The sequence below is a fragment of the Harpia harpyja genome, chromosome Z (assembly GCF_026419915.1).
Source record: "Harpia harpyja isolate bHarHar1 chromosome Z, bHarHar1 primary haplotype, whole genome shotgun sequence".
Lineage (NCBI taxonomy): Eukaryota > Metazoa > Chordata > Aves > Accipitriformes > Accipitridae > Harpia > Harpia harpyja.
The window spans coordinates 17,451,830-17,467,627 of NC_068969.1; the positions used below are offsets into that span (position 1 = coordinate 17,451,830).

The 15,798-nt window shown below is 41.4% G+C and overlaps 1 protein-coding gene across 30 annotated transcripts in view; it reads right to left on the reverse strand.

Moving 5' to 3' along the window:
• MAGI1 (membrane associated guanylate kinase, WW and PDZ domain containing 1) overlaps positions 1-15,798 on the reverse strand; it is a 357,507-nt gene that overhangs the window by 78,390 nt on the left and 263,319 nt on the right. For all 30 annotated transcript variants that reach the window (XM_052775998.1, XM_052776003.1, XM_052775992.1 and 27 more), the window contains 2 exons: positions 13,381-13,500; positions 1,098-1,304 (listed from right to left, as the gene is read on the reverse strand). In XM_052775998.1, coding sequence (XP_052631958.1) covers positions 1,098-1,304; positions 13,381-13,500 — 327 coding nt within the window. The remainder of the gene's footprint in view (positions 1-1,097; positions 1,305-13,380; positions 13,501-15,798) is intronic.

A 15,798-nucleotide genomic window follows, 5' to 3' on the forward strand; every position in this document is an offset into this window, starting at 1 on the left:
GAACAGAGCACAACCCTCAAAGCCATTTGACAGTTTGGCCCAGAGAGGGGCAAAACTAAATCTCAGCCTAAATCCTTTTAAAGCTCTATACAGATGTTAGAGCCAGGACTTTGGCAGGTAGGAACTCACATGACAGCTCCTGTGACTCACCAGAGGCTGGGAAGGAAAATTGTCATGGTGGTAGGAAGTGACCAGAGGAGAGAGGACCTAGTGCCCGTGATGGTAAGCGCCTACAGCAAGCAGCTGTGAAAGGCGTGAAGGTGTGGATAATGCTGCTTGCTAAGCACCTACCTGAAAGGGAGCTAGGAAGATTAATTCAGTGCTTGAAACTGAGCTGAGGAAGTAATGCTCTAAGAGCTAACAAATACTAGGATTGCAGACATGGGGAAGAGCTCTTGCTCCACTGAGCTTCACAAACTTCCAGTTGATTTCTGTGGAAATTCAACTGATCTCCAGTAGTATTTTGCTCTGAATCTGTCTGCACAGCACTTGACTTTAGATTGCAAAAGTTTCCAGTGATCTTTCAGCCAATGCTCGACGGTAGCCACAGTGGGACTGAGGTCTGTGTTCAGCAGGATACGAGGCCTTCACAAAATAAAGAGCTTATATCCATGCTTCAGACCTCATTCCTGCAGCAAGCAGCCCTCAATTTGCTGGAAGGTACCTTGGAGAAGAGGACCTAGTATTTGTACATGACAGGTATCTCTAGATGCAAGGAAGGGAGAAGGACACCAACCTATTTATGAAGGAGCAACAATTAATTTCAAATGTAATCCTGATTGAGCCATTTCATACTGTTTATAACTGTCAACCATAGCTCAACTCTTCCTTGAACTTTCTGGAACTAATGGATTTGAACTTCTCCCCATTTTTTTGTCATCCAGCAAAATCCCACAAGGCCTTTTTAGAAGACGCAACTGTGCATGTGATTGTCCACACCTGGACATCTGCCATTCAGGTGTTGTTGGCCAGTTCAGTCTGGGATTGACAGCTTTGCAGGAAACCCATTAAAAACAAAACAAAAAAACCCCCAAAATCCCCCTCCAGAAACCTTCCCCATGTATCCTAACTGACAGACCGCAATATTTTTGTTTTACCTGTGAAGCTACTGCTCATTTCAGGTACATCATCCTCTTCCTCATTCTCTGTATGCACTATGCCAGCATTTTGCATATCATTGTAAGACTTGGTTCGCTTTGGAGTCGACTGCTTGGAGCCAGACTGCAGGTTTTGCAAAGCATCGGTGGAAGTCACTTTCCCACTGAGGGGCTGGCTGGGAGGCTTGGGCGTTCCATAGTAGTTACCTAGGCAATAGAAACACATTTGCATCTTCAAAAGGGAAGAGTTTATAGCAGCAAGATTTCTATTTTATTTTATTTTCAGTTCTATCGAAATCTCTCTCTCCCCACAAGTAATTAAATAAACAAACTAACACGCGCCATTCCCATTTGGGGCTGGGGGAGCATATTTCATTTCTAGAGCAGACACGGAAATATTTCTTGCCTTTTAAGTTATTCTTGTTGAATCTAAAAGGAGAAGCAATGGTTGCATTGTTTAGGTGCACTGAGCGTACAAGGGCTAAAACAAAAAGCAGTCATGGTGAATAGCAAAACTTCATCTAGTTACATCTGAATTTCAATTAGTAGCCTTTTTACATGTGTGCACCCACACAATGCTGTGGCAGATCTGGAGTGAGCCCTGCAGAAAATAAAAAATTCATGACTGCTATCACCCAGAGAAGTGATGAAAGGCTCGATGGCCTGCTTTAATACACAGGTTCTTTTAGGGTGGATGTTGCATTTAAAAAGCAAAAAGTATTCTCTCTCTAAAAGAAAACTTTGTCAAAGGAGAGAAAAGGAAAGGTACCACGTGGCACTGCTTTCTTCAAAGAGGAAACTCAGCAGTTGGGTCAACTTGGGTAGAAGTGAACAACCAGACCTTAAAGCAAAACTTGAAGGGACAAAGACGCACCCATAGTTATACAAACGCACAGCTCTTGGCAGCCATCACCAGATGTGATGCAAACAGTGCAAAGGGCTTGGGATGCTTCATTGTCATTTTAAGTGACCATGGAAGAAATACAGAATAAATGCAGGTTCATTGATGCCAGAACCTTGGAGGTATTTCACTGTTCCTGTCTCACTTCACCTCAAACACCACAGCAGAGCTTGACTTGCCCTGAAACAGCTCCACAGGAACCTCGGGTCTTGAATCAGTCCCCGCAGTACTGGGCATTATAGGAATTCAGGCATATTGCAAGGGGCATCTTTTACTTTTTATACAACGATCTGTGATATACAACAGTTTTACATAAAACTCTCCAAATTTTCCCTTTCAAGAATTGTTAATTTTCATTCACCACCTACAAATTCCACGGGTGAACTTAAAAATTCTCCCTATATTCTCTGACATGACAAAATATAAAGGATGGTCTCCCATATAGCTTTGTATAAACCCACGTGGGGGTGCATGCATATAGCTGCAGCTGTGGCAGCAGCACAAAATTCTTCTCCAAAATACACATGTACATTTGATTACATTCTTCACCTATATCCATAGGCTACGTATAATCTGAAAGCCTTTTTTTTCAGTTTTTCATTACATAATTACATTATGTATTTGATATCCATTCCCCAGAAAGTGTTCATGCCTCTCTATTATCCCTGTTACACTAGATGGAAACCACATGCCAAAGGCAGATTGTGCAAAGGCACTTTAGAACCTCATCTGTGCTAAAAAATTTTTTTTCATTTATTTTTATACACATGCATGCGTATTTTTGTTGCAGAACTCGACACCATTCATACACCAAGATACGACACTGAGTTTAAAGTTAGCCAAGCAGCTCTGCATTGACCTGCCCCACTGCTGTACACAGGAGTTCCAGCTCACCCAGCGCATTTCATACTGCTCAGCCATCACACACTTGCGGTTCAAAATGGCATATCCTTATTTCAGTTTGGAAGTACTAGTTGTTTGTCTCAACTCCTGTTTAGCTGACTGAATTGCCTTTCCCATTAGATCATCTAAGTCCCTTACAACCCTGAAGCTGCGCATGTTTTCAGCTTTAGGGTAAGGTCACAGGGATCAGTGCATGTCCTAACACTCGCAGATCTCAGCCTGTGAGTTTGGAAGGTCTCTGGACACATTAGGAGCAAGGGAGACCAGGAATCACCCTGGCTCAGGCTGGCAGAGTCCATTTGAGAAGACCACTTTGGACACACGTTACTATCTTTTGCCCTCACTGCCTTCCAAGAGGAGACAAAGTCTTTCTTACAGAGCTGAGGCTGAAGTCGGATATGCACTTACTTCTCCATGCACTTACAGCCGGAGTACTAGGACAGCAACACGTGCAGGTTTGTCTTAACAAGGTGTGTTTGAGCCTGTATACAACATCGTGGATTCAGCTCCATAGGAGCAGCAACACTCCAAAATGCTTTCATCTTCTGTTCATCATTTCAGAATCTTAAATGTACATTGATGCATAATTTATAGGGAGAAGGAAATTACTTCTTCTGGAAAGAGTCTAATGGGGATGGAGGCTCCCAAGCAGGTTGCAGTCTCTGCTAGAGAAATGATTCTTATGCTCTATATACTGCAGGACTATTTTATATAAAAAGAGGAGGAATGGGGGAGAGAGAGTGCAAAGGGAAAATACAAAGGTAGGTGGGCAGAAAAAGGATAATCTACACTGCTGCCATCCTATCCTCTTCGGCATTTCTCCCGAAGAATGCTGCTACTTTAGGGTTTGGGGGGTTGTTTGTTTTTCCAGACAAAATGTATGTTTTCTAAGGATGTTAACTGCTAAGCAGCGAGATCCACGAGTGTGCCATATACACGAGAACAGCTTTTATTTATGGCACTGCACATCACTGTTTTGTGCAAAATTTCATTCAGGTCTGTTGTAAATGGTTAAATCTTTCTGCAATGGATGCAACAAAGTGAATGAAGGGGATATATAGATGTTGCTAGTGTGGATTTTTATTTCTCCTGGACAAGAACATAGCACAGATGTTACCATCCCTCCTCCAATTACAGAGAAATATGTGATCATATCTTTGAGGTTTGTTCCTTTTCAGTTCCTCTAGCAACAAGCAAGGCTGGAGTTCCTAGCAGTCCATGGAGAGCTGTTCCTCAGCAGAAAAACAGGCTTCTCTAAAGTATTTCAGATTTGCTTACACCGAAATCATTAGTCACTTTTCAAACCAGCCATGGTTGTTGGTACTACTATTAGTGAATAATTATTTTCTACCAACACAGTGTGCTGCCTTAGAGGATCCTACAAGTATGTATGAACACACACAAAGAACAAATATGAATTTGAAACTGAGCATGGCTCTGCTTGTGTGGGTTTTGTTTTGCAGAATATGGGAAATGCAGCCACTGGGGCTGAACTTTTCTTTTTCCTCCACAGGAGGCAGATTCAGCCTGAGTCAATATTCCAAAAAAATCACAGCTCTTCCTTCAGATTCACACAAGGACATACAGGTTTGGGCAACAACCCAGCTCGTGATGAAAAACTGCAAAAGAAAGCTCCACGTGGGCCCGGGCGTGGGGGCAGACACACCATTAGGAGGGGCTGGCACTTAAAATTATCATCAAAACTCATGTTTAATCCTAGAAATTAGAAAGAGAAAATATTTACCCTGTGACTCAGAAATCCAAACGTGCACCATTAACAACTGACAGTGAACAGCCCAGCAAGAGTTTTAAAACACTCAGACTCGACATCATTTGTTCAAATTAAATCTGTCAATGTTTATGAAAAAACATACATTTAAAAATATGCTTTAACAGTGTTTTGTGAGCCACTTGTAAGCCTAAAGAAGGGGCTAACTTCATAGCCAGTGTAATTTGTACTGAATATCCAATCAGCTCTAATTATTAACAGCATGTTACATGTGCATACACAAGCATCTGTCATCCCAGAGGATCCCAAAACATTTTCTGAAGTCAGCACAGTAGTTATGGCAGGAGTCCCTGGGGTGCTGAGCTTAGGTGAAGCTCTGTAAAACTTCTGAGGACTGTGCCCCTGACGTGATGTCTCAAAGCTGGCAGAGAGCAGCCTGTCTCCCAGACGAAGGAGATTTCTTGATCAAGACAGCAGGAAAACCTCTACTTTTCTGTGGAAATGCCAGTTCTGAAGCAGCCAGGATGGCAGAAACGGCACTTTCCCATGACTGATTCCTACGGGAACCAGGCTTCTAAGCTTTACCCTCTTCTCAATCACATTTGGATCCTGCCTACAGCAACTGAATTAATAGCTAATAACAATGCATTCACTCAGCAGATGCACATACCATTAACTGAATTCCTTGTCATCACCTTTCACTAACCCTTATTTTATTCAGTCCCTTGGTGCTTACAACTTATTTAACCACAACCGAATTTTGATGGCAGCTTTTGCAGCCAAAGCCATGACTTAATCCATGCACTGTAAAGCACCACTCAGGAGAGTGCCCAAAAATAACAATAATAATGAAAAAAACCAGAATAGCTATTTGGAATGAGTTGATTTCTTTTCATCTCCTTATCTCTAAGTGTCGGCAGCTTACACATTTTAGCATTGCGCACAGTAATTAGACTTCGGTAACAGCTAATCGCAACAATAAGACAAGTTCTCATCATCATAACACTTCTTCCTCTGCCAATTCAGGCAGTGATCATAATCACTGAAAGCAATCTACAGCAGCTTCTACCCTGTCCTGCAGCTTATTAATTAAAGCAATGCTGTCAGCGAAAAGAACTTTCTTTTTAAGTTTTAGAAACCTAGTGCTAATGGAAAATTTGTCTTATAGTTCAAAATAACAAAACATTCTTATTAAATATTCCCCTGTGGGTGGTAAATTCACAGACAACCTTCAGTTGTTTATGTGACCTGGAATTTGAAATGTAATTCACAAAAATACACCAATTAGCTACCCTTAAGTAAAATAATTATGAATCTAATCCATAAAAACTTTTACCAATCACTATTCAATTTGATTTGAGTTGAAAGGACTCCATCCATCCAAGATGCTGTTTCTGGGATGGGTAGAAATGCACAAGAACAGAGACACAATCTAAAAGGTTCTGAAGTGGAATGGATTCAAAAGTAGATGTTTCACCTTGCAGAGAGGGAAGATGAGCCCATGGAGACTGCTGGGCTGGGGACAGGGTGGCAGAGCTGACACAGAGAGGTGAAAGAAGGCAGAAGAGCTGTGTGCAAGGTCGAGCACGAGCTGGAGCATTAATCCTAGTGGTACAACATCAATTGAAGAATGCGGTCCTAAACTGTGTATTTCAATTACTTCAACCCGTAGATGTTGGCTTTGCAGTAGCTATTCTCTTTTCTGGGGGAGGAGAATTTCTCTTGCTTTTCTGGTGCAAACAGATTTAGGCCTGGGACTGGGCGTGCATTTGTCACTCAGGAAAGGACTGAGCAGAGTTCTCGCAGTTCTGAATTTACTGACAGCTACTGTGAGGCATAATTTTGCAATTATAAAAATTCCAAGAAATGCAAAACCCTCTGTGTAGCACGGAGCACCCTGCGACCACAAGAAGTGCATCTGATCTTCAAAGCTACCACTCTGTGTTAACAAGGACTCCATTAACAGCTCACGTTTTAAAAAGCAGTTCATAGCTTACTATATTTATGCAAATGAGTATTTAGGGAAAAAGACTTGGAGATAAGCAGCAAAATTAAGCAAGGCTTCGACATGAAGACTTTAAATGTAATTATTAATGTAATTGTTTTCTTTTCCGAAATGCAACTGTTGTTCTCTGCGCTGCACAAGGACCAAAACAATTGACCCTTAATTTTAGCAGAAGAGCTTCTGCTCATCTAAACCAGCAAGAGTGCTTGTTGCTTGTGTCTGATTAGCACAGGATGAATTGATTCCTGGGAGCAGAGCTCCTGCTACAGTGTTTTGTCTGTTCTCTTCCCAGATCACATTCTGCTACAGATTTCTACATTTAGATGACAGATCTGGCTGCTGTCTGTGGGATTCACCTAGCTGCAACTGCACATTGATTAGCAATTGCCTTGAGGAAATTCAGAGTATCCAGGCAACCGGGAGGAGGCCGCAGATACAGCGTCTGGATCGGAAGCAAAACATAGGCAACGAAACAGATCTCAGAGAAATTAACCTACAATATATGCAAATCCAATTGGCTTTAACTAGTAGATTCTCTGTCAATGTTTGCAGTTATTAATGGTGAGGTTAACTGAAAGATCAGTCTGGATTTCTCATTAAATTAGTCAAAATGTTACAATACGTACATTTCAATTTATGTCTGAAATTTAACATACACTCCAATTAGTGTCCTTATAGGCAATGACAGCATAGCAGAACGTCACCTACAGATCAAATCAGTCTCATTTATTCTGATTTCTCCTGTGTTGAGATATCACTAGGTATTGCCACATGCTATTGTTAACACTCATTTACAGCTGCTTCCAAGCACATTTAATGCATGGAAAATTTCTAAAACAAACCCAAGATACTTAAAGTAACACATAAGCAGTAAGATCTTGGTAGCATGGGGCACAAGATGGCTATGGAAGCTCAGGGTGTTTCCTGAGCCCCGCTCTATTATAGCAACTGTTATATCCACGTGCAAATAGATTAAAAAAGTTCATAGGGAACATAAGTAAGTATGTGCTTGTGCATGGTATATACACAGAACACAGGAGAAGCAGCTGGAACACACCCTACCTAGCACAAGGCTGTAGGAATCAAGAAAATACCATGTTAAGCCGTTGCAATATGCAACTCTTCTTTTTGCAAATACTTAAATATTTATAAATATATATATATATACACTGCCACCACGAGGATGTGTCCCATTAACACCTTGCCTCTCCGGAAGGTGGTGGCATGTGTATGGCAGCTCGCAGAGTGGGGCGAGCTCTGCACCAGCAGGGAAATGCCGTGGCTTCGGAGGCTGGGCTGCCTCTTGGCACAGAAGGGCTGCCCAGCTGCAAAGGAGCTGGATAACACCAGCGAGGAGTCGCCAATTCCAGGGACGGTCCTGAGCACAGCCAGTACCAAGAAACAATGCCAAAATGTGCCTGGCTGCCATCTATCAATGGACTACTATGAACAGCCTTCAACACATCAGAGTGTGGTTAAAGAGTAAACAATGCCTTAAAATAACCTGAAATCTAACCTAGGAAAAAAGCATCTAATTCACCATATCTTTTTTTTGCCAGAGGTGTTTGGGGACAACCTTTTCCCACAAGGTTTGTGTTTTAAAATGCATCAAAACCAGTGAAAAGCAGGACTGCTAATGAACAATTTCAGACAGAGCTCACATTGAAAAACTCTTACTGAAGGTGCACAGAGAGAAGTTAATCAGGAATGCCATAGGAAATTCAAAACCATTCTAAAACCCTTTCAGATATTTCAATATTTGCTTTTAGAGAGAGTTACTCAGCTACCTCTTTAACTGTTTGTAGAATGAAGCATTGTTATCAGATGACACTTCAGTTTAGCAGCACTCATGCTTAACACTGATAATCATGTACATACACAAGACCGTGTTGTCTTTTTTTCTTACTAGTGGTTTAGAAAAAATAACAGGAAAAAAAAAAAAGCAAGCAAAGTCTAAAAGCCAAAGATAGAACAGGAACCTTTCTGCAGTGCATAGATGTTAATAAGTGGATATTTGACATGATACATTGTAATAGTGCTAAAGGAGCCATTATGATTTATTGAGTCAACCTGCAGTATGGAGACAATAATAAGCGGATCTTATCTTATTAAGTGGAACATGTTGTTCTGCTGCATGGGCATCCCCAGCATCTGCCACCCTTACTCACCCAATCTTCCCGTCATGTTTTGCATGCCACAGACACAGCTCTCATTTCAAGGTTGTACCAAGTCGGTGAGACCCACAGGCTGCGAAGACACCAGAAGAAAATCCAGCCATTTTGCTAAAGCAGCTGGGGGAGCAGGGCTGCTGCAGAGAAACCCAAGGAGAGCTAGCACATCAGATAAATTAGGCTAAAGGCATCTTGATTTGAAGCATGTTGCTGAATACACCTCTCTACTTCAGCTGAAATTCTAACTGCACTATTAAGGTAATTTATTACACTCATTAAGTACCACAATCAGAGACCCTGTCTACAGTAGCTAGCTTTATACACTTTAAAAATGTTAGCAAGTCACCCCATTACATCTTAGTCATGAGACTAATGCAGATTACTTATTACTTCTCTTGGCAATCACATAACACTTGTCCTGAGAATGAAAGATGATGCCTTGACAATAATATGCTATAATGTAATAACCCTTCACATGTTATAAAGTGCAGCACTTTTTCTTTTGAGGATCACTAAGTGCTGGGCAGGCATTCATTAATACAGCCTCACCAGACCCGGTGACACAGCCATCCCCATTCAAAATTCAGCCACCATGCTAATGTCCCCGTGCATCTCTGCACAGCACCCATCTCCACTGCTGCATTCAGTACAGCCCTCTGAAATACCATTGCTTCCACTCTCTCCCTCCTATTTGTAATAGCAGATAACTGCAGGCACAGGATATCTGCTGAAATATTAATGAGAGAGAAGTAAGTGTTGTTTTAATATTCTCCAGGCCAGTAACATGAAGTATAGAGCAGTTACTTGATCTGCCCAGGGCCACTCAGCAGCTGGGGAAGAAACGGGAGTAAAATCTAGAAGTTGTGGTTCTGCTCAAAACAGCCCTCCCTTGGGGTCCCTGTGAGAGCCCGCAATTCAAATGCAGAAGTAATTGCTAAATAATTAGTAGCCTACACAATTACTTCCATGCATCCTTCAGTATTTTATGCCCTGAAGAAGCAGTCAATAAATGCCTGAGATTATAATTATCATGATTTCTTGTCCACCAGAAGGCCTAGACAATGTGCAGTCTAAAAAGATTTTTCCTTCCTAATGAGTACTGTCAATGGGAATTACTAACTGGCTTGAGCATGTTGCGTACAGCTTTACCAGCACACATGTGGTGCAAAAAGCACCAATACTGGTACAGCATCACAGCTCTGGGCAGGTCTTCCAGAATTTCAGCACCAGCTCCTGGATTCATGTGATCAGCATGTAGCTTTCATTAGGGGAAAAAAGAAGAAGTTTCTAGGCTTTATGGTTAAAAATCAGCATGTTAAAACAAACTGAAAACCTCTGGAATTAAGGCTTGCAAATGCCTCCTCCCATCTGATCACAATTTTTGCAGCATTTTGTGTGAAGAACACACAAGAGAGGTGACAGGTGACCAGAAAAGCAGCTGCCATGCCCGCTCTGCATTCACCGGGACGTGAATCAAAAACTGCCCAGAAGAACCTATTTGCAGTGCACCAGAGGAAATAAGAGTGACGTGCAGCCCAGTAGGTAGGCAACACCTTTTTTGCCCTATTTAGCTTGCAGTTTCTCTCTGCAATTAGAGAAAAACTTTCAAAACCCAGGTTGTTCTTTCAAAACCTGATACACTTTCCTACTCTTTTATGGTTTCCAACTGTTCTCTTCCGCATTTTCTTTATACTTTCCAAATCAATAGTATCCGTATCAGCATCAAAGTCCTGTGTATTACCCCTCTTCTGACTGCTCCCTGTTTTCTAATCTTTCTCCCCCGAAGTTCTCTTCAGTAAGTCTTACTAAACAAATGTTCGTGTTATATCTTCTCCTGCAAAGTTTTTCCCAATGATAGTGCCAGTATTCACGTGGCTTTATGCCTTCAAGAGGCAAACAAATGTCATCCAGTAATGCCAAGACTTTATCCTGATCATTCAGGTCAGAATTCCTCTCCAGCAGCTGAAACATAGCACAGAAACACAGGGCATACATCCATCCACCCCACCACCACATGCAGACACTTACAAATTAAGGGCCAGAAGGGACCTTGGGACCACCCTGACCCCAAACCACCAGCCTGCTTGAGCCACATGAGCTTGTGGCTGCCAGGCACACGAAAACTTCCCCAGTCATCATCACAACTCTCCGTTTCATAGAATTCCCCTTCCTTCATCTCTAAATCACCTAATTACATTGTAATCAAAAGCAACCTTATCTTTGCAATTGTTTGATTCCCACTCAGCACAATAGGTAGCATTATTAATAATAAAAGCCATGCATTAAAGGTATTATTTTATTGTTCTTCAGAGGGAAATAGAAGATTATTTCTTTCTGTCGGGTTCCATCCCTCTGGTTTAGAATAAGCCATCACTGGCAAGGTCAAAAATACAATCAACTTCTTCATGGTGGTACATTTAAAAAATAAAAACAAAGAAGCCAGCAAAATCCAGCATAAAACAAATGACAATTAAAGTAATCTAAGACTATAAAGTTGGGCAATAACAAAGACTTGGACATTAGAAGTCTAACTTTGTGGTCTGCGTTTTTGGCAGATTGGGGTTTTTTTATAGACAAAATTGCTGGAGATTACAGCACTGAGTCTGAATCACACCAGCTTCTAAGATCTAATCAAGATCAAGACTGTCTTGATCAATACAGTTGTAAAATAAGATTTCCAAAAAATGTACAACAATGCCATTAAAGAAATCTCGGAAGGCAGCAAAATAATTTCTTGAAGCTGTAAGTCAAAAATGAACTTTATTTATTTCATGTTACAATCAAACAGTAATGTGTCTTGATGCATATGTGCACACATGCATCATCATTATCTGCTTTATTCTTATTGATTTTTCTTTCCATGGGCCAGCTCTCCAGAACCACTGTGCACCAGCATCACTGATGTCAACGGAGAAAGAGGCTTCTCAGCACTTCTGACAAATTATTCCTTTAAAGTTCAGACACTTCTATCACCCACAGAAATGAAATACGCATTAGACTTATGAGAAATCAACCTCATCCTCAGCAACTCAAAAGAGCGACCCATGAAATCTAAACAGTTTAGCTGCTACTGCATATAATCACATAAGCAATGAAACTACCATGTTATAACTGTCCCAGACGGGTACAGCATTTCCTGAAAACTGATTCTCAGCATGTCCCAGAAGCCAGCTTACAGACAGTCACCCATTTTGTCTTTCCAAGTGGAAAGGTCACCAGAACAAATATGATCAGGAAGTAACGGCGAGGCTGTTCAGCTGATCTATTTCAAGCACCATGACAAAGAAAACTAATTTAGTGTTATAATTAGAAACACAGAGAGGAAAAAGCTCATTTTGGAGAAGTGCTGCTGCTGGAACGTTAACATTGGTGCCGATGGAGCTAATCAGCTCAGAGAGGTGGAAGAGTGAAACCAAATTATACATTTAGCATCTTCATGCAAACCAGGTTTGACACTGCAATTGTCTGCAGTTGGGAATAAGTGCAAGGTTTAAAGGTGACCTTACAAGAGAGCTTTTAAAGAAATAGACTAAACAAACAGTGTTCCAAGACTTTTTTTTTAGAACTTGAAAACCAAAACCACATGTCACAAACTTTTCTGTTCATATTTGATACTTTTCAAAGACTATCGGCTATTTCTGTGTAGTTCATATTTTTAAATGTATTTCATGTTTCTTATTACCAGCTGCAAGAATAAGGCTTTTTCAACTTCTTGTAATTACAAGAAGACCCATTTAATTTCTTGTAAATGGAAATATGACATGAATGAGCTGAAGTACACTGGAAGGACTTTCAAACCTCTAATGTATTTCTTTTCATTGTCTTCTCAAGAGGTACATCTGAATGTTCGGGGGGGGGGGGGCGGTTAAAAAACAAACAAACAAAACCAAAAAACACCCCAAAAGGAGTTTTCAATTTAAAGGAGATATAGATTGCAGGTTTAGTTACACAAATCCTATTGTGTACCTAAACACGGCCCATTTGCCTTGCATTTCTCTGGGAGTCAAAGCTATCTTTTTCCTGCTTTCACCCTGGTGATATTTCAGTGCCCCTTAGCTGTCTCAGTGAGGTTGTTTGTAAAGCTGTGCTGTAAAAAGGATCAACACAATGACCCAAGTTAGAAGTAATTATCCAAGAATAAAGAAGGAAAAAAACAGGCTAAACCCAGTGCATCATGTAGCTGCATAGGGAGACACAATTGGGTGATGAAGGATATGTATTTAGGGAAGATGAAGGGAGAGACAGCAGGAGGGAAGAAAAAGTGAACAAGGAGATGAGCCATAGCAGATACAAAGAATAGATGCATTTTCATTCACTGCCACGCTGCCTTCCCTCAGTATTTTGTAACTGGACTTTCCTGGCCTACTGATGTTAATCTTTTGAGGTAGTTAACTTGAAGGGAAAAGACAAAAGCACAGCAATATTCGAATTCCCTCTCTCAGGGTACATAGAGAAAAGGGAAGTAGAGCACTAGGATGGAAAGTGAGGTCCTAACTTGAGCTGGTTAACTCAAGCAAGTCTGGTGTCCTACCATGGTTACTTGAAGTGCTTTTTCACTGCCCGTGGCTCCATACCTTCATAAGTTCCTACTTCCAGAAGGGTCCCACTTCGCTCCAACTCCAGAAACTCCTCCACAGTCAGAAAGTTATAGTCCACACCAGGCACTTCTCCTTCTCTTGGAGGGCGGGTTGTGCCTGAAAGGAAAAATTAGCATGTTAATACAGTTGTTTTCTTACTAAGAGTTAAAAGGGACAGTAAAAAATGATCATAAAGATACAACAGCATCTGTAAAATACAGTTCTGTGAGCTACACAGACAGCAGTGTCAAAAGAGTTCAGTTAGAAGTTAGGAGCCCATGTAAAAACAAGACAAGACATAGATCACAGGTTGAGCTGGCAGTACCAGTTCCACTCAACGACAATGTTTTTGATATTCTCAGAAAGACTCTCAGGCAAAGAAATCTCTCATATCACATGCAGAAACACAGCTGGAAGAGTTTGGTACCTGGGAATATGCCAGCAATTACCTTCCTGCCATTAGCACAGTCTCTCATACTTCAGCTTCACTAAAATTGCAATCTGTATTCTCAGATAAAGCAACTTCTTTCTAGCTTCCATTATTTCTGTATCACCTTATCTCACCAAACATTCTTTTACATCATAAAGATCTTTTCTCCCTTATTTCTTTTTAATATTTTATCTCTATTTATGTTGTTATTTTTTATTTAGCATTAAAAAGTACCATGAGACAGTTTTGATGCACCGTTCACACATGCTCACTAAAGAGACAACCTGCAAACACTTCTCACTGAATTTCACCTATAAGCTCATTCCAGTTCAAGAAATACTTTTCCTTTTGAGTAATAATTCACACGGAATCTCTCTCTAGCACTCAACAATTTAAATAGCACCCATGGAGAACAGGGCCCCAATCACTGCTACTCTGCCAGCTCTGAAACTCTTCTCTCTTCTGACCAATTTACAGCCCTTTGAAGCATGGTGTAAGATGAGTCATTTCATGACTTTTTGCTAAGATGGCTTGGGCCTCTGCATTTTAGGTCACCAAGCACAGCTTAATTGATTAGGATCAATTTCTGTTCAATAGCTTTTTTTTTCCTAATTTACATTTAGGCTGTAAATGATAGATTTACAGATGGTACAGGAAACTGAACTTTAGAAGAAAGAGCAGCATTAGAGAGTTGGAGGTGTCCGAGTGCTGCGGCCGCAAGCGATCTGCTGGCTTGGGAGTAACTTTGGAGATGTGGAAACCATACCTAACATTTAATGAAGCATGATTTCTCACTTCTGTGGGACTCTTCTGGCCCCTGGGCAGTGACTTCTCAGTGCATATAATTTCTTAAACCCTCCATAAAAGGACTGAAGAAAGTATAAAGAAGCTGAGCTTCTGGAAACTAATTGGGAAGATTCCAGCTCTCAGAAGTTGAAAGAGCATAAATTTACCATGCCTGCATCTGGCAAATGTTTTCCTCAAATGCCAGGGAAGCGGAAAGTGTGCTTATGCCCTATTCATCTGAGAGACTGTTCAAGAGGTCAGTCTTGACAGAGTCACACCCTTGAAAGACTATCACTAGATTAATTTCCTTGATAGACATCCACTTTCTCTAACATCCTCCATTTCTTGTTTCAAAATAGAAACTCTCTCTTTTTCTATTATTTACCATCAGCCTTCAGATAGTCTATAAATTCCTGTGCTTTTTCTATCATTCCTTCTCTTGGAGCTCTGTGAATGGGTGAAGGCAGGAGGAGGAAAAGCAAAAAAAAGGGATGGAAATGGTGATGAATATCTTCATCCTACTAGCAGAATTACTCTTTCCTATTTGAAAGGAATCAATTTTGCGTTCTTTGTATTTCCGAATCCTTACAGTAAGACTACAACGATTTTTACCGACTAGTTTGTAACAGAGGACAGATGTCTTTCACAGATCTACACCAGAGAAATAATGGAACTGCACCACACAGCCCTCTCCGCCCGAGTGCCTGCGCTTCCACCTGAAGGCAGGCAGCGAAGCTCGGCGGGCAATGCCCACGCAGGTCCCTCCCTGGCATGCAAGGAGCGGGCACACACACAGCAGCTGGGATGAAGGCTCACAGAGCCCGCAGCATCTCCTCCCTGAGCACTGACACTGCTGTAGAGGTTCAGGTTGTGAGGACCCTCACCGGAGCATCGTGGCTGTTGACCACTGCCAGGTTCCCCTAAACCAGGCCCGCAAGAGGGAAGGAAGAATGAAAAGCCTCAGTAATAAGTATGTCCAAGGATGTGCTGTAGCTGTCCCATGCCTGGAGCACAGTGGAAGTGAGAATTAGACTCTGTAGTGATCCTCATCGAATGCATCAGTCAAACGTCACCCCAAGCCATGCGGCACCTGAGCCGAGTGACAAAGATCGGGACGTGCTTTTTCCCAGTAACTGACAACACACCTTCATGAGACACAAAGATCAGGGAACTTCAGGACTCATTTTACTTTATCTTCT